This window comes from Falco biarmicus, chromosome 2 (assembly GCF_023638135.1).
Source record: "Falco biarmicus isolate bFalBia1 chromosome 2, bFalBia1.pri, whole genome shotgun sequence".
In the NCBI taxonomy this organism is placed as follows: Eukaryota; Metazoa; Chordata; class Aves; order Falconiformes; family Falconidae; genus Falco; species Falco biarmicus.
In genome coordinates, this window is record NC_079289.1 from 12,553,307 (window position 1) to 12,570,942 (window position 17,636).

Here is a 17,636-nt window from a genome sequence, read left to right on the forward strand (position 1 = left end):
TTGGATTTGCGGCTTCAGTTTGTGTGCGCTGTTGCTTTCTCTGCGACAAGGCAAATACCTTTAGAAAGGTAAATTCATTCATGCTTGTGAAGAGAAAATGCATGACAGAAGGCTGGGGGAGAAGAGAACTGGGTTTCCTGAGGTTGGGACTGCAGCCCATGAGGTGAACAGGCAGCCCCTGCTGCCGCAGCCCCTTGGGCAAGTTTTCAGGTCAGTGTCCACACTCCCTCGGGACAAGGATGGCTCACGGACACCCAGGTGTGCCTGGCCCCTGTGAACTCACCTATTCTCTGTGCCAGGTTTTGGCAGGGGGTCGGGTATCAGCGCAGGCTTTGCTGCCCATCCCAGTGCCCAGGGCAGCAGATGCCCAGTGTGTCTGGTGTCTGCAGCCTTCTCTCCCCAGGGCCTCTCAAACATGCCAGCTCCTGCTGTGAGCCCCAGTTATGATACCCTGTGGTGTCACTGAGTGCCTGGTGGCATGGTAGGAGGCCAGAAGTGGGGATAGCCACTAAGCACCCTGAATGTCTGCAGTCCATTTGCAAATTCCTTTTGGAGTATGCTGCTTGAGCAATCTGTGGCCATAAAACCCTGTATTGCAAAATCCTTGTGTCATGTTTAGCCTTTCAGTAATCTCATTATCTATATAAGGAGGGCCTGGCTTTAGCTGCCAGCACATCTATACATCAGCATGGCCAAGCCTGTGAGCACGATAGAGCAGATGGAGCACTTCTGGCTGCTGCCACTCCACTTGTTCCACCTGCATTGAAGAGATTCACAGGTTTGAAAAGAGAGGCTCTCTTTGGGCGCAGACAGTGTGCCGAGTGTCACCAGATGATAAAACCCACCAGGATTCCTCTTCGCTGAGGCCAGCCTGTGAGCTTGCCTAAAAGAGTATCCACCAACATGACAGCTCTTGCCTAGAAATGGCCGGGGGGATTCATGGCTGGCAGATCCCCAGTGGGTGGAAGATCTGGGCAGTGTTCCCTCTGAAAGGGGTAGAGCTGTCCCAGTGATGCCTGCTGCCCTTTCCCTGCCCATCAGAGGGGCACCATCCTTCCCCTGGAGAAACTCTCTGAAGCAAACGGCCAAAGCCATGCTCAAGCCCAGCACATGCCTGCAAGTATGCAGGGGTCCTGGCGGCCCAGGGCAGGGGTGACCTGACCCCTTGTCTCCCACAGCTGCGCAGGAAGCAGGCCTATGTGGAGAAGGTGGAGAAGCTGCAGCAGGCGCTGACACAGCTGCAGGTGGCCTGCGAGAAGAGGGAGCAGATGGAGCGGCGGCTGCGCACGCGCCTGGAGCGAGAGCTGGACTCGCTGCGGATGCAGCAGGTGAGGATGGGGTGGTCTGTGCAGGCCCCTAGCATGGGACCTTTGCCATTGCTTTTAAAGAGGAACAGTTGCTCACAGCCCTGCCAGGTGCCACATTACTTTTAGGTTCCCCTTAGATGGGGTTGTGGATGCCCCTGTCATTGGAAGTGTTCGAGGCCAGGCTGGATGGGGCTTTGAGCCACCTGATCTAGTGGAAGATGTCCCTGCCTATGACAGGGAAGTTGGACTTAGATGGTCTTTGAAGGCCCCTTCCAACCCAAACCGTTCCATGATTCTAATCTTCAGCAGAGGACAGGGAAGCTCTGCAGTGGGGCTGCAGGACACAGCCAAACCCCACCTGCTGTGGGGCTGGGAGGTCCTGGCTGCCCTGCCCCAGGGCAGGCAGGGCTCTGTCCCCTTGTGTGCCCCGACTCCAGCCAAGGGAAAACATCCTTCCAGATTTCTCTCCAGCAATCACAGGTTGTGCAAGCTTCACACTGAAAGAGGAGAGGAAAGGTGTGGTACATGTGGGCATGAGATTTAGCCCGCAGATTTTAGCAGATCTTTCATTGATAAAACAAGGTGGCATGATGTAGGAGCAAGAACTTGGGCCGTATTTGTTCTGGGCAGAGCTGATGTACATGGTTCACAGAAACCTCTACCCATGACAGATCTGGAGATAAATGGTGTCATCTTCAGACAATAAATTACTTAAATATCATTCCACTCCAGAATGGGCTAAAGTATAGATTTGCATTTCTGTGTATGTCCCCTTGTTTTTTGGCAGCCCTTTTGTCCTTAGAGGGATAGTGTTATTCTTGTATTTCATGCAGTTTGTTGTTTCTCCTCCATCCCCAAGTCCCAAAGTGCAGTCATCTGTGAAAAGGGAAAAAAAAAAGGGCATTAGGTGTTTACAGGGAGGATTTCCAGGCCCAAACACATGAGCATTGGCTCCAGAGGAGAGCGAGCAGATGTACTATGTGTATCAAACCACTGTTTGGGGAGAAAACAGCAACACAGGCAAAGCATGATGCTCTTGTAACTCTTGAAGGGCTCACTCGTATCCCTGTCGGCACCCACATCTGCTACAATAACCCTTCCTTATTTATGACCCATTAGTGGAGACCAAAGCAGCTGCTGCACAGAGCTTGTGCTGCCGGAAAGCAAAGGGCTGATGCTGTTGGCAGGGTTTGATTAGGAAATTGCTATAGAGGCATATCAGCGGTTTGCTGAGTCATGAAGTGGCCAGACCTGAGAGCATCCCATCCCCTTCTTGCTGGCAGCCCCAGGGCAGGGCAGGACCCCCAGCACCCATCCCATGGCATTGCTGTCACTACTGTTCCCTGGAAACCCTTCCCGTCCATCTTGGCTCTTCCTTGCCAAGTGTGTTAAGTCTTTCTTGCCCTGTCCACCATGGATTTGCTGTTCCTGTGTTCTTCTAGTAGCTTTTCTCAGTTGCCCCTTAGCCTGCTCTCCTCCAATTTAACAAAGAAGTTACATGGAGTATGATATGGTGATGCTGGTGTAAATGGAAGAACGTTTGAGAAAAGTACAATGAAAATTCAAGTGAAGATAAAACTAGAACTAGGAAAGGTTTTCTGGACTGGAATATAGGGACAAATCAATATATTAACTGGGATGGACTGTCACTGAAGTCTTTGTCTTGGGAGTTCAGGCTACATCTGCTCATTTTGGCAGAAAATTCCTTAGTTTCCTTAGTAACTTAGGTTGCTTCATTTTAATTTTTTTTTTCACTATAATTAGCGATTAGATTTTGGATTGCAGTAGTTCTTAAATGCCTGCACCAGTTTCCTCTAGTAAGTTTTAAGAAGAGAGATACTCTAACTTCAAGTCTCACCTATCAGAGAGGAGACGTTGAGGTATTTTTTACTATTGTTATTTATACTTTTTGTTTTATGAGCCAAATGCTGCAGTGTATCGTGTTGCATCAAAATACCCCAACTTTTACTTCAGAGCTGCTTTCTCTGAGTTATCAAAGTTATATCTACTGAAACGTTTTCTCATCACAGAGGAAAAAAAGAGCTTTTTTTCTCCTTTTTACTGGAGTCAGCAGAGGAGATGCAGCACACAAGGAGACAGTGAGCCAGAATCTCTTCTGTTCCTGGCTTGCTGGTAACTGAGCCCAAACAGCAAGTCTTCATTATCACTGACGCATGAGCAAGGACCAAAAAAATATCCCTTTGACTTAGCATTGCAGGCTCAATGTGCAGGGATGGCAGAGGTTTTGACTCGGAAGACAACAGGTACCTGTGACATCCTAAGATGCCATTTACAGGCCAGGACTGTGCTTCTAAAATATTACCTTCCTGCTGGAAATTTGACAATATTTTTGCAGGAGCAGAGTCGCAGCTGTTGCTCCTAAGGGCTGCTCCATGTTGCATTTCCAGAAAGCAGTTTCCAGACACGTTGTTACTGCACCAAAGGCAAAGGCTGCAGCCCTCTCCTGATATCTCTATTTTCCCACAAGCAGGAGACAAGTGTCTAGAAGGAGGAAATGTGGTCTGGCAAATGGAAACAGTTGCTGCAGCCCTTGCAGTAGTGTGATGGTACAGCTTTGCTGGTGGAAGTTTGTGGTGTAGCACAGATAAGAAGCTGGTGCTCCTGAGATAGGGTTTCCCCTTTAACACAATACTGTGCACTATGGAGTATAACAAATCTCTTGCATTTTTTATTGAAAAAACATTTACTTCTGGAACTTTGTGCCTCTCCCCTCAGTGTGCACTCATCCCACCCAACCTCTGCTGAGCCAGGGACTGGATCTCCATCCTCCTCAGCTCTCCACCAGCAGTGAGAGGAGCCTGGGGCGGCTACCCACACTACTTAGATACGTTAATTAATTGCCCGAGACTAGGTGGGATAACTCCTGCCTGGGTAACTGCTTTCCTTGCATCGTAGGTGGAAAGTGTTGCACACCCACTGCTGCTTGTCAGCATCCGATGGAACCACACTGCAGTGCCTGGAGTTCCTCTGCCCCTCCATTCAGAAAGTTACCTCCTGCACCACAGAAAATATCTTCTGAGGGCACATGAGAGCTAATGTGCAAGAAGAGGCAGGTGTAAATCCATGTCTGGGGTACTTTCCCAGCTGCTGCCTTAAATAGGTTACATGTAGCTAGGTTACATGTGGCTTTTTTTTCTGCTTTTACGTATGAACATTCTAGTAATAACTGCCTGTCCAGACCGAGCACTGCCCAGCAATACAATGAAGTCCCAGCAAGAAGATACTTCTTTTAAGCTTCATTGCTTCTTTTTCCCAGCAGATTTTTTCCCTATCTTTTCCCTTGGCTTGGGGTATCCCATGAAATCCCTGCCCATCCAGAGAACAGCCAGATCCCTACTTCTGTCTGCATGGTATGGAGAAGCGTGTGCTGGGGTTGTGCAAATGGTCAACCTGCCCGTCCTCTTGCAAACTAAGGGGTTTAGCCCGGGGTTTCCAGCTGCCCCTGCCAAAAGACATGGTGATGTCTTTGCATGCTCTAGAGAAGTGGGGGAAAAAGGGTCAGTAGCTCCTCGTTCTTGGCAGAGGGTGTGTATCTGTCACTGTTCCCACTGGCAGAGGCAGGGCAGCTACCAGGCAAGCAGCCTCCCGGAGCACAATGCCCCAGCCCTGATGGAGCTAGTGCGGGAGAAGGAGGAGAGGATCCTGGCCCTGGAAGCTGACATGACCAAGTGGGAGCAGAAGTACCTGGAGGAGAGTACGATCAGGCACTTTGCCATGAACGCTGCAGCCACAGCTGCAACAGAGAGGTAAGATGGCCTTGCTGCAAGCGGGCAGCTCTCTTCACCACGGAAAGTATTGGGAAATAATAAGGACTGGATATGTTCTTAAGGCTGGATTTTGCTTGCCGTTCCCTGCTGGGTCTCACCACCAGGGTTAGTGAACTTCTCTGTGGTATCATGCTAGTGGGATATAACAGTCGGTGAAGACAGGATTTACCTTTCTGACCCGGCCCAAAAGTTTTATCAAATCCAGCTGCCAGACCCAAGTTATGGCCTCAAGGGCAGTCTGGAGCCACCACATTACACAGCATAGGTAAGGCAGCTCCTCCCCACCGCACCAATGGACTGAGCAGGGACTGTTGGTATATAGCTGTGTCCATCTCACAGTCTGCAACGTGGTTGTTTAACCTAGTTTTAAAAACCTGTAACGGGAAATTTTGTGGCCTAAGTCCACTCTTTCTCCACTTCATTAAGCTTCAAATTGAAAAGGTTCTCCTGATAGCTAAGCTAAACCTCTTCACTGCAAATTACCTCGGTTGATTCTTGTCCATGCCACGTATACGCGATGAACAACAGATCACTGTCAATGTTGTAACAGCCTTGTAAATATTGGAAAACAGATAGCCCCCATTGTATCTTCCCTGGCCTGGACTAACTTACCTCCTTCAGCCATTCCTCACGTGTCCTTCCCATTCGTGTTGCATTTCTCTGGACTGTCTCCAGTTTGCTTGTGTCAAAGCATGATGCCCAAAAGCACACAGGGCACTGCACTGAGGCTTTCCAGTGATGAGGAGGATGGGATAATTTGCTTCTTGCCCAGTTTCTTAAGAAGCCAAATCCCATGAAGACATCCTAAAATGAGATTTCCCTTTGAAATGCGGTGAAGTGTGCAGCTCAGGACACTTTCACGCTCCAGTCTAGGGAGCAATTCCTGTGCTGTTTTTCACCTTCCAAAATGTAGTTTCGTTTCTTGTTTGTGATATAGTCCTGTTGACTTGGGACCATTTCCCTGGTGATGAGTCCCTCTGATGTCTGAACCTTGTCCTTCAGGATGGTTGTTAGCCCTGTGGGGGTCACCCACAATTTCAGTGTGCTCTCTGTTCCATCAGCCCAGTTAATTAATGAAGTTAATGACTAAACCCAAGCCAAGAGTAGCCTGCAGCAAGATGACCCAATGCCAGATAGCCATCCACCTGACAGGCAACCATCATTAGTTTGCTCTTCGAACGTTCATTTGGAGTTTTCTTTGCAAGTGCCAATCTCAATTGCAAAAGCCACCCTCACGGTCCCAGGAGCCTGACTCACCATGTTGAACTGATCTTCCAGGGATGCCTCAGCCCCGAGCCACTCACGCAACGGCAGCTACAGCGAGAGCGCGCTGGAGGTGCGGGGCTGGCAGGAGGAGGAGGAGATTGTGCAAGCCAACCGTCGCTGCCAGGACATGGAGTACACGTAAGGGGCTGTCACGCCATACCTGCTTGTTGTCGTGTTTGGGCTGGGTTCAGATAAACCAGGATGCCCTTCTGTGCCTTCATGCATGCCTGGAAAGGATGGGCTTATCTTCACTTTGACTTAGTTTTGCTCTTCAGCATTAAAATAGGGATTAAAGAGTTGCTGTCATTAGATAACTTCCTCCCTGCCTTGCTGTTAAACCTTCTCTGTGCCAAAAATGACCTTCTTACAAAACAGAGACAGTTCCACTGTTGAAAGTAGGTTGGCATGCAAGGAAGCTGAATGCTTGTTTAATCTCGGTGAAAATCCCCCTGTGGAAACAAGGGCGTCTGGTTGTAAAAGCTGAAGTTGTAATCTCACTCCTACATAATCAGCAACACGAGGGCTTGCTTTTGCCTCACTCTTTGCTCCTTGCATGCTTATTGCTCTTTGTAGATTTGTGACGGTCACATTGGCATTTAGAAACAAACCTGCAAAATTTAGCACCACTAAAAAAGATGCATTTACAAGTAGTAGAAGATATAAAATTAACTTTTTTGGGTACAGGCAGTCATCAAGAGTAATATTTGTTGTTGCAGATACTTCTCCACGTTCAGCATACAAGTGGACATGTAGCTGTGTAGTTCAATGAGCATTAGACCTGCACAGTACTTTCAATGCAGACTTATTTCCTGGTGAAAAGTGGCCCATTAAATGAGTAAAAATCCCTTGAGAAAGTTTGTGTATTCCTCTAGGGTTTTATTGAAAAGCTGTTTAAAAATCTCTTCTTCAGTGTTGGCTTCCCCACAAAAACACTGGTCTGTAGACACCTTTATAAAAAGATGTATTTTGTTATTTGTGGAAAATATCAGTGATTGTTTTTAATGGGTTTGTTTTGTTTTCTGCTCACAGATGCAAGCTAATCCTGCTTCCAGTGAAGTAATGGACTTTTGCCATTGACTTCATTAAAGATAGATTAGGATCTTGTGTTTTCATTGCAAATTAGACATCTGATTATGAAAGCTAACACCAACATGAAGTTACTAGATATCTCCCTTGTACATACAGTTTTTCCAGATGCGGCATTTTAGCTTTCACTGCTTCATAAAATGCAGCTGCATTGGACTATATATGGTATATCACAGTCAAGCTGTAGTCATCTGGCTGTTGTATTATACATATACAATTATTTATTTTTTAAAAAATGTTGTTTTGTAGTCTTTTGGTATGGTTTGGTGTTAATCATTCCTGGAGAAAAGTCTCAGATAATCCTATTTTTTTGTGATTTGAGAGTCTGGTGTCTGTATGAGAGAAGTACGAGCTTTGCTTGGCTCTGCACACCATGTGCTGATAATTTCTGCAGCAGTGAGGGAGAAGCAAGAGCCCAGGCCAGCTGTTAGAGAAGCCAAAGGGAACCTTTCTGCTCACTTCAGCAGGTCTCTACTCCAGCTGACAACAGACCAAAATCATGGGGTTAAATCAGCCTGCCAAAGGAGGCTTTCCAGATTTGGCCCCAATGTATTCTGGAGGTGGAAATTGCCTGTGTGTTTGTATTCTGGTGAAGGTAGCAATCTGCAGCCTGGGCAGGAGGGATATTGCCCTCATTGCTCCTGCTGGGTTGGTAAAGCCACAGCAATAGATGGGTTCAGTTAACCTTGCAGAAAAGAGTTCCCAGATTTGGCTTACTAGCTAGAAACTCTGCCTGTTTTGATGTATGGTTATCCTCAGAGGGATATTCTCAGTGGGTTATCCTTAGTGAGAGCTGCCTTGTCAGAGTTGCTCAAAACCGGAGGGGACAGAGCAGCAGAGCACATACCCAGGGACCCATCGTGCTGCCCCAGGGTGGGAAGACTTGCCCATATATTTCCATTCCTGTTAACAAAGCATTCGTATTCTGGCAGAATAAAGAATCTCCATGCTAAAATAATTGAGAAGGATGCCATGATCAAGGTCCTTCAGCAGCGGTCACGGAAGGACCCTGGGAAAGCCGATAACACCAGCCTGCGACCGGCTCGGTCCGTCCCCTCCATTGCTGCTGCTACAGGCGTGCATTCACGCCAGACCTCGCTCACCAGCAACCAGATAGCTGAGGAGAAGAAGGAAGAGAAGATATGGAAGGGAAGCATAGGTGAGCTCAATTTTTGGTTAAGCTTTTGTTCATCCATCACTTCATCCTAATCCTTCTGCTTGAGCTTAGCAAAAGTGCCTCGGCCATGGCACTCGTTGCCCTGACAGCTCATTTCCAGAGCACTTCCCATGGGCAGAACATGTGTCCTTGTGCTGAAGTAAGAAATTAGTCATTTTTTAACCTCTGATTGTATCTTAATTATATTTTTAATCGTATTGTATCATTCTGCACTGATTATAGAAAGTCATAGTTGGTGGAAATCCTCCCAGACACAAGCAAATTATGTTTTCAACCTTGTGGGATTAAATAACAAATTTGGGCTAGAAAAAAAGCCTTGTTAAAGTTAATCAATAGGATGAGCATCCCCTTGGGTAGGAGTGCATGATGTGATGTGGCAGCTAAGTGGGAAGATGAGTGCAGGACTGCCTGTGGTTTGGGGCCACATAGGACGGGGGTGTGGAGGCTTGCCAGGCTGTGCCAGCGGTAGGTACCACTGGGATGGGCATGCAGAAAGTGATGCAGGAAGGGGCAGCTGCTTTCAAAAGGCTGTTTTGTGGGAAAGTACCACATGGATATCAAGAGAAGAGCAACAGGTAGCATCAAGGGGAAAAGTTAAGCCAAGCTAAAGGGCTGGGGACATCCACACCAGTGCCTTATAGCTCTGGGGTGGGATGGGGAGACAGCACTTGTGTTCGAGCCAGGATGTGACTGACCTCTGGCAGGAGCAAAAATCATGGACTCAATGACATATCAATATGATCCTAGTTGAAGCTGCTTTACTGCAAGCTTATATACAATTTTAATATTCATACACACGTCACACCTTAATTCTACTGGTTACATACACTGTTCACACGCTGCTATACAGATACTAATTGGTTAAAAGCATACAAGCGGTTAGTCCCATCATTAAAATTGTTGACATTCTGCGATCATCAGTTACCAGGTCAGCTCCTGTTTTTCTGCCTGTTTAACTGCCAAAGGTCCTGTTTTCTTCATTCCAGGTGTCTTTCTCCCACAACCTTGTAGCCTTGTTGAGCAGATAAAGCTTTTAATCTTATCAAGCTGCTAAAGCAAGAGCGACTTTTGATAGGCCAGGTGTCCCTTTTCTTCCAAATACATTGCCACAACCTCTGTATGTTTTCAGGGCTTCTCCTGGGGAAGGAGCACCACGACCACTCATCGGGACCCTCGCTGCCTCCTCCGCTGCCCTCCTTGTCCTGCATGCCCGTCCCAGTGCCAACAGCCTCCCACGCAAAGACAGGCAGCAAAGACAGCAGTACCCAGACGGACAAAAGTGCTGAGCTCTTCTGGCCTGCCACTGCCTCCTTCCCTGGCCGTGGACGGCTGGGTACCACCCCATCGCATAGCCTGGCCCCGCGGCCCCCAGGGACACGAACAGCCGGCGAGAAACTAGGTGAGCTCTGCCGGATCCCTACATCGGTGCAAAATGCCAGCACCCCCGGGACTGTCAGCAGATCCCCAGAGACACCCCAGTATTGATGGGGGAGGGTGATGCCTTCACAATTTGTAAGGTCTTGGGGGCGGAGTGTTGTTCTTCAGGGAAACTAAAATCTTACGGAGAGAACTTTCCCAGGCTGCCTGGTCTGGCTTCGCAGAGTTACATGCTCAGTAAGTTATGTAAAGCTCCGCTTGCCTGTGGCAGGCAGAGTGTCCACAAATGAAATTATTCATGCTGCCAAAGATAAAATTACAGAGTAATTTCCCATCCCACTGTCAAAGTAATACAGTTTACATTAAAACAACTACCTGATTATTTGTGTACTGCCTTTGTGATGTTTTAAACTCCTAAATTTTGTACGTGATGCAGAATAGGAGTATGCATGCAGAGAGCTACTGTGGATCAGATGATGAGTAGTTACTTGGTAAAGTGATACAGACCTTTCACAAATGCCTGTTTCTCTAGGGCCACAGCTAAAGAGGTACTTTGGTCTGTATCTCTTAAATGCAGTCTTTGTGCCTGCCCTTGGGGTCTGTGCACACCAACACACCTGCTGTCATTGCGCAGGGAATTCAGCATTCTCATGTTCTCAGCCTCCTGATCGAATTTGGCTTTCAGTATGTGGGACATACAGTTAAGATGTGCCCCACCATCACCCCCCCAAAATGGGTTTATGTTTGCTTCAAACGATTTGCTGTTGAATTGGAGCTGAAGACCAGCTTTCCCTTCTTTCCATTGCAGAGAACTCCAGCCATGGGAAGCCGCCCGACAGCAAAGGCAGAGTGAGCAGCTTGCTCCACAAGCCCGAGTTTCCAGATACAGACATGATGGAAGTCCTCATCTGAGCAGAGGACAGCATCTCTGGGGTTTTGTGTGCATACACCCAGGTCCAAGATGGTCTTTGGTGTGCCAACTTTAAAAACTAACCCTGAGAGTTTGAAAAAAGAGGGAGAAAGTTTATGCCTGAAACAAAGCTTGAGTCTAATATGTTGAGACTTCGGACCAGGCGAGAAGTCATGAGCGCTGAAGAGGAGTGACGAAACGAACATCTGGGCTTTCCTGAGCAGAAAGGGGCATTGAAAATGAAAGGTGGCATGAGAACGGGATCATTGAGGGAAAAGGAAACTGCATTTTCTGGTGTAAAGAGAAAGCAGCAAAGTTACAGACTGGGTACACAACTGCCACTGTGTTTTCCTGCCTCTCTGCAGCTGGGACAGGGAGCGAAATCCCAGCTCTTTTGAGGCCAGAGGGAGTTTTGAATAACCCCGGAGAAACTTGCATCTTTCTCAGTACCAATTCATTTCTCAAAAGTGTTCACTGCTTAATTTCAGTGAATAATTGGTCCATAGATATACACAGCAGGTTCTTGTAAGTATTCGTTTGAAGTGGTGTGGTGTGGTTTTCCTGGGCAGGCAGGTCAGGTGCCTTTTTCCTGGCTGGACAAGTGTTGCTCTTGGAGCTGGATTTATGGTGCAAATATTCATGCCTTGCAACCTCAGAGCTTGCTGAGACTTCTTTTTTTGGTAGGAGCAGTTGTTAGCTGGAATTCCCGTGGAGGATGAATGTAGCAAGGGGGAGGAGGACGCTGCTGAGGCAGCCCCTTTTGCAGTGATGGGAAGATTTCAGGAGCGAAAGTCAGGGGAGGATCCCCGAGCTCCCTGAAGGGCTGTGCACTACGGAGCTTGTTCAGAGGGGGGTTGGGTGGGTGCGTTTTCAGAGGAGTTAAATCTGGGTTTGCATGTGAGGTCAGAAGATGCCTCTTACTCTGCAGTGGTTCACAGTAGTGGAAGAATCGGCGTGTTTGTGTTAAGAACAGGATTTTTCCTTATTTTCAGTGCCTACAGCCCAGTCCTACCTTCCTTGAGCATACAAACCTGCCATTCAAGCTGACGTGGGACGGGGCATTAAGAGGTGTAGGATCAGGCCAGGAAGGGTTTGACTGCAAAGCAGTACATGAGCATTATCTGTTTTCTGGGCTGAGCTGCAGTTCCTTGTCGCCTTGTTTTACCCAGGATGGAACATTTCTCATTTTCAGTTTAGTCCCTGATTTCTGTAAGAGGTGGTGACCATCTGTAAGACAGCCGCTCACCAGCTGTGTTAATCATGGCATACCATTTGCTTCGTACATTGCGCATGCTGGTAGGGAAATTTTCCTCTGTGAGGTATTTTGTATTGGTTTTGCAGTTCCTGAACCTTGTGGTGCACCATAATAATGACACTAAGAAGAACTTGGCTTTGGGAAAAAGGGTGATGGGGTGAAGCTGCCTAGAGTGGAAAAGGGATGGGTGCTGGAAGTAATTGTGTGCTCAGGGCTGGCTCAAGATCAGCCCTGCCTGTAGGTATCAAATCAGAGCCCTCGATTGTGAAAACACACAGGCACTTTAAATTCTGCTTTTGCTGAAAGCTGAAGTCCTTGCAACCTCAAAGCCTTCAGGGGCCGGAGCCTTGTGCTTGGTACTGCCTAGCTGATAACCTTTTTAAAAAACAAAATTGCTATATTAAATCTATGCACTTATTTTTGTGTGTACATAGAATTAGGCATACGTTGGTGTCACCCTCTTTCTGATTTTTGCACTTGTTAAACAAAGTAGTGGTAGGTAGGTGGTGCGGGCAAGTGAACTGTGTATTTTGAAGTATTAGCAGCTTTGTATTGTGAAACCAAATGTGTAAAACCCTTGTAAGATGTTATGCAGCTTAATATATGCCATGTAAAATACTTTTTTCTCTAAAGTTAATTTAAACATTCTAAGTGTTTGCATAAAAGCTGGGCCTGAGTGTGGCATCAGCACTGACCCACCTCCATGGCCCTTCCTCAGTTGTCTGTGGTAGGAGCAGGGCAGGAGGAAGACAAAGGAAGGGAATACAAGTAAAGTGATGGTGAATGTTTCATTTTGTCGTTTTTCTCCAAGTAATAAGGATACCCAGGTGCTTGGAAATCCCTAAGCATTTTATTACCACTGTATTACTTTTGATGAAACTGTTTAGTAACTTGTGTACAGGCAGACAGCTAGGCATCCAGCTGAAACAGTGTTGGATCAGCGTGCGTGAAGTGGCTTTCAGTTATGTTTGGTAGTGGTTCAGCTCAGCTTCTCCGAGTCAGCTGGAGTACAGCACTCTTCCTCCTCCTCACGGAGACCACAGTCCCTCCAGGTTCTGGTATCCAAACGTGTGTTTACAACTGATGCTGCACCAGGTTCATGGTCACATACAGGAAACTGTTTGTTAGAGACTATGGTGTAGGCAACTCTTGTTGTAGGCAACAGCTCAAATAAACCCAGAGGTTCATTCTCCTCTAATGTGTTGAACCCAAGAGATGTTAGTTTTCCTGGAGGACCAGCGGGTCTCCTCCCAGCCCAAGCACTAGCAGGACTTGTGTGGAGTACTACTGCCATATATCAGCCCCTCTCAGCAGAGCGGCGCAACTCCATTGTGCTGGTTTTCCCAGCTCTTTGAACTGTTCCGTGTTTTGGGAAACCGTGCTGTAGCCATTCCAGGTGATGTTGGTAACTAGTTGTAAAGTACTGTCATTTTTTATTGTCGTTGGTTGTATAGAGAAGTTGGTGTACAGTGTTGTACAGCTGGAGGGTTATTTGTACATAGCGGGGAAAATGAAGAGTGTTATGTGTCACCCACAGCAAATACTGATACTGTTGGTCAGCCAAAGATTTCTTATTCTTTGCTGTTTAAACTTGTGCCTTAATATTGTATATAATAAATGTATAAACATGTTTATTTTCTCACTTTTCCAGTGTGACTATATTCAGTCCCCAAGAAGAAAGGACTTTTTAAACAGTTCTCTAAGCTTTGTACACGATGTGCTAAGGCTAAGAAGTGATACCTCGGGGACTTTAAGGTTTTATCTTCTGTTTTTCATAGCTGTTAATGAAAGGCCCCACAGCAGGTGCCACGGATAGGTGTATGTGGGCACGAAATCAGTGGGCCTGCAAAGCAGAGCATCGAACTGAGAGTTTTGCCAAGCAGGAGCAGAAGGATTTTAGCGAGATTGTCTTCACCTGAAGGAAATGAGGGTGGAAACTTAATGAGACACTTCGGTGAAGATCTGAAGATCCTTTAGCCCTGTATTCCCGCTAAGCATAGCACTCCCATTGATTATTTTGTTGTTGTTGTTGCTGAGGACCAGGGGCTTCTTTATTTGACAGGTGTTGTATTAGTGTGAGCGAGATACCTAAACACCTTGTAGATCTAGATATTCTTTAATTACTGTAACGTCCTCAGTAAGGAATAAAGATCAGATTCCGTTTCAAGCTGTTGTGTGGGCAAGGGGAATGCTCTGGCCCGGTGGAAATACTGTTTGTATGTTTGCTTATGCAAGTGAAATAAACGGGGGGAGGGGAGCAAAAGTTACCCAAGTGTCTGGCTTTGAGTAAGGGAGGTTTGCTCAGCAGGCTGTCACATGCTCTTGAAAGTGTCTGTTAGAAAATTCCTGAATCAGGTCCCAGGGAGCTACAGGCATGAAAGGCATGAAAGCCATTAAGGGCATCTCTCTCCTCTGGGTTCTCCTCTGCCTGTCCCAACCTCCTCTCCCCAAGTCCTCACACACGTTAAAAGAACAGCCTGCCCTGGGCAGGGCTGTGTCAGCAAAGATCCAGGGGTTTTGCAGAAACTGGAGCAGCGGTTTGCTTCACGCACATCCCAGCACCTCATGTTCCCTGTGCAAGCACAGGTCAGCCTGACCCATCTGATTATTCCATCTTCAAGACACAGCAGCTGGAAGTATTTGTTGTGCCCTGGCTCTTTACCATCAAGAAGAAAAATTCAGTGATTGTTGTGATTGTGGCTTTTCAGCTTTCTTCCAGTCAAGATTTGACAGTAAAACTTGGGGCTTAGCTTGGTTTTTCAAGGCCATGGGAGAGAAGAAACTAACAGAGGACAAACCACTATTAGGGTGAGAAAAGCCACGTGGCCAGCTGTGTTCAGGTATGACAAGGAGCGGTTTTATCCCACTTTTGAGTTGTGTCTTCACCACAGATGCTCCAGCAAAAACAAGAACATCACTGCAACGCTGTCTCCTGGTTAAGTGCATTTTGCATACTAACCTCATGAAAAAACATGCAAAGAAACAAACTTCCAGAGTCAATTTGTTCAAACATTAAAACCCCTGATCACTGCATGCTGCCAGCAGTAAATACTGGGCAGTGGTCTCCTTACTTGCCATGTGTAGGGAGAGAGCTCAGAGGGGCTAAAAATATTAACAAAACTGCCATTTAGAGGCATTCAAAAATCACGAGTCAAGTCCCACCCAAAACGATGGGACCTGTTCAGCATCCGCTTGGATGCAGCACGCCGTACAGCTGCAACATCTGCTCTGGTTTGTTACCGTGTTCAGGGCTCTGCCCTCCCTCTGTTGTAGAGGAGCAAACGTACAGACAGCAGCGAGGTGCATTCTTGGGGGGAAAAGCTGTGATTTCTCACATCGTGAAATACCTCTTGGTGATGGACTGCAGGCGTGCTGCAGTGAAACGTGCAAAGTGCAGAGATCCGTTGCCAGCAGGGAGGATGCTGCCAGGTGTCTCCTTGCCGTCAGGATCCCCAGCCTGGGCTCTGGATGCAGCCAAACAAACCGGGCTAGGTCTGAGCCGCCTGCTGTGTTTCTGGACCACCCTTAGTCAGTTTTTTGGGTACCCTGTGGGAGAGGAGCTGCTCACCCAGAAAGTGGAAGGGTGGGAGAGCCCTGGTGGGTTGGTGGTACTTGAGGGGGTCTGTGCTGGCCTGCCTCTCCTGGTCATCAGCCTGCAGTGGTGGGGGCTTGAGAGACTAAATGCACCTGGATCCCAAACCCCATTTTCTTGCAGGTCTATAGCTCTTGCTCCAGAGATCATGGAAATTGGGAAACAGTCCTTCTTGCCCCCATGGTGCAAGAGTGTTGTTCAAAAGGCAGCCTTAGGGGGAAAGCAAAGTGCAGGGATGTGCCTGAGACCAGTGCTGAGCTGCAACCCATGCTAGCACTGCCCCTACGTGCTGGGCATGGACCCACCCCTTGAATCCCAGTACTAAAACTAGTGGACCCAGTGCTCCCACAGGCTGAAGGTAATAACCCCCTCTCTCTGCAGACCAAAGCAATGGGGAAGACGGTGTTCAATGTGTAGAAGTGCGGTACCCGCCTGAAAGCCGGGTAAAGCATGAGCAGCTGTCATTGTCTCTGCCGTGATTAATGTTCATCCAGACCTTAAGCTGCAGCTTCACAGCCTTGTAAAACCAACTGAGAGCGCCCGGCATTCCTGAGCTATAAAAGGTCCAGGAATTCATTGACTTGAGGTATGAAAGCCCACAAGCTATTTTCTTTCATACCGACCACTTCAAATTCAGATGAATAAAATATCAGCGCACATACTTTCCGGAATAACCCTGCATGGCCCTGCTGCAGCCTGAACCTCGGTCCTATGCCAGTGCCCTCCAATTTGATGCAAAGCAGGGCAGCGATGAGAGATGAGATCCAGGTCCACATTGGCCTCCCTATCTTGTGGGGAGCTGAGGACCCACAGCAAAGCTCACTGCTGGATGGGAGCTCGTGTTTTCCAGGTGCCACTGGGAGAGGCAGCGACAAAGCTATCATCAGGCTAAAAATTGGAGGATGGCAGTGCCACCATCTGTCCTAGGAGATCATACCCACTCCTGGCCATGGTGGTGGCTTACCTGGCTGCTTGGTGGCCTCTGACTCCCCATTCGCAGCCCCCCATCGCCCACGTACCCTGGTAGCACCCTCAGGCCCCTGCAGAAGCGAGGTGGGCAGCCGGTGACCCTCCAGGCATGTGAAGCTTCCCACGGGACAGCTGGGCTCAAGGCGAGGATGGGGGACCGTGCCAGCAGCTGACATCCCCCCGCCAGTCCCTAGTTTGGGACTTGATCAACCCAGGCGGGAGAAATCCCGCTGGGAGGAAGAAAAGTGTCACAAGGCTGTGAGGAGATGGAGCTGGCCCAGTTATTCAGATCGTTTTTAAGGCAGCCCGTTCCGGTAGGCTTAGTCTTATAATTGCATTGCCATTTAGTGCACAAAAAAATAGCTGCTCAGGGGATGAATTCCATCTGAATTCATAGCACACCCAGAAATGAGCAGGCCAAGCATGAAATCCAGTGGGTTTCTGCTCTTATTGGAGGACTGGTGGCAACCATGTCTTTGCTCTTACGCTGTCTATATACCCCGAGCCCATCAAAGCAGCGGTGGGACCTGGTGACCCCCTGGGGACCACGGAGCACTGGAATCGGTTGCCCCAGGACTGTCAAAGAGCAGGATCAGCCTGTCGCCCAGGTGCAGACCCCAGCCGTGGGAAGCCTCTCCCCTCCTTGCCGCTGGGCAAAGCAGGATGCAGGGATGGGGAACCCACAGGGTGTGTGGCTCTGGCCACCTCTCACAGGGGCTGGAGAAGGGCCCACAGGCAGGACACGCTCACCCCACGCCTGTAGGGAGCCCACATTGTGTGGGTTTGGCCCAGTGAGGTCTGGGGCTGAAGCGGGTTAGAGAGGCAGAGCCAGCGCCTGCACAAACCCAGGTCTGGGCCAGGGCAGCAGCAACCCGCCGGCTGCTGCCGGGGGGAGTGGGGTCAGCAAAA

General features: G+C 48.3%; 1 protein-coding gene across 2 annotated transcripts in view; it reads left to right on the forward strand.

Annotated features, from left to right (window-relative positions):
- Positions 1-13,805, forward strand: part of AMOTL1 (angiomotin like 1) — a 61,189-nt gene extending 47,384 nt beyond the window's left edge. For both annotated transcript variants that reach the window (XM_056328924.1, XM_056328925.1), the window contains 6 exons: positions 1,179-1,328; positions 4,884-5,074; positions 6,374-6,499; positions 8,380-8,606; positions 9,754-10,023; positions 10,810-13,805. In XM_056328924.1, coding sequence (XP_056184899.1) covers positions 1,179-1,328; positions 4,884-5,074; positions 6,374-6,499; positions 8,380-8,606; positions 9,754-10,023; positions 10,810-10,913 — 1,068 coding nt within the window. In that variant the 3' untranslated portion in view covers positions 10,914-13,805. The remainder of the gene's footprint in view (positions 1-1,178; positions 1,329-4,883; positions 5,075-6,373; positions 6,500-8,379; positions 8,607-9,753; positions 10,024-10,809) is intronic.
- The last annotated feature ends 3,831 nt before the right edge of the window (positions 13,806-17,636 follow it).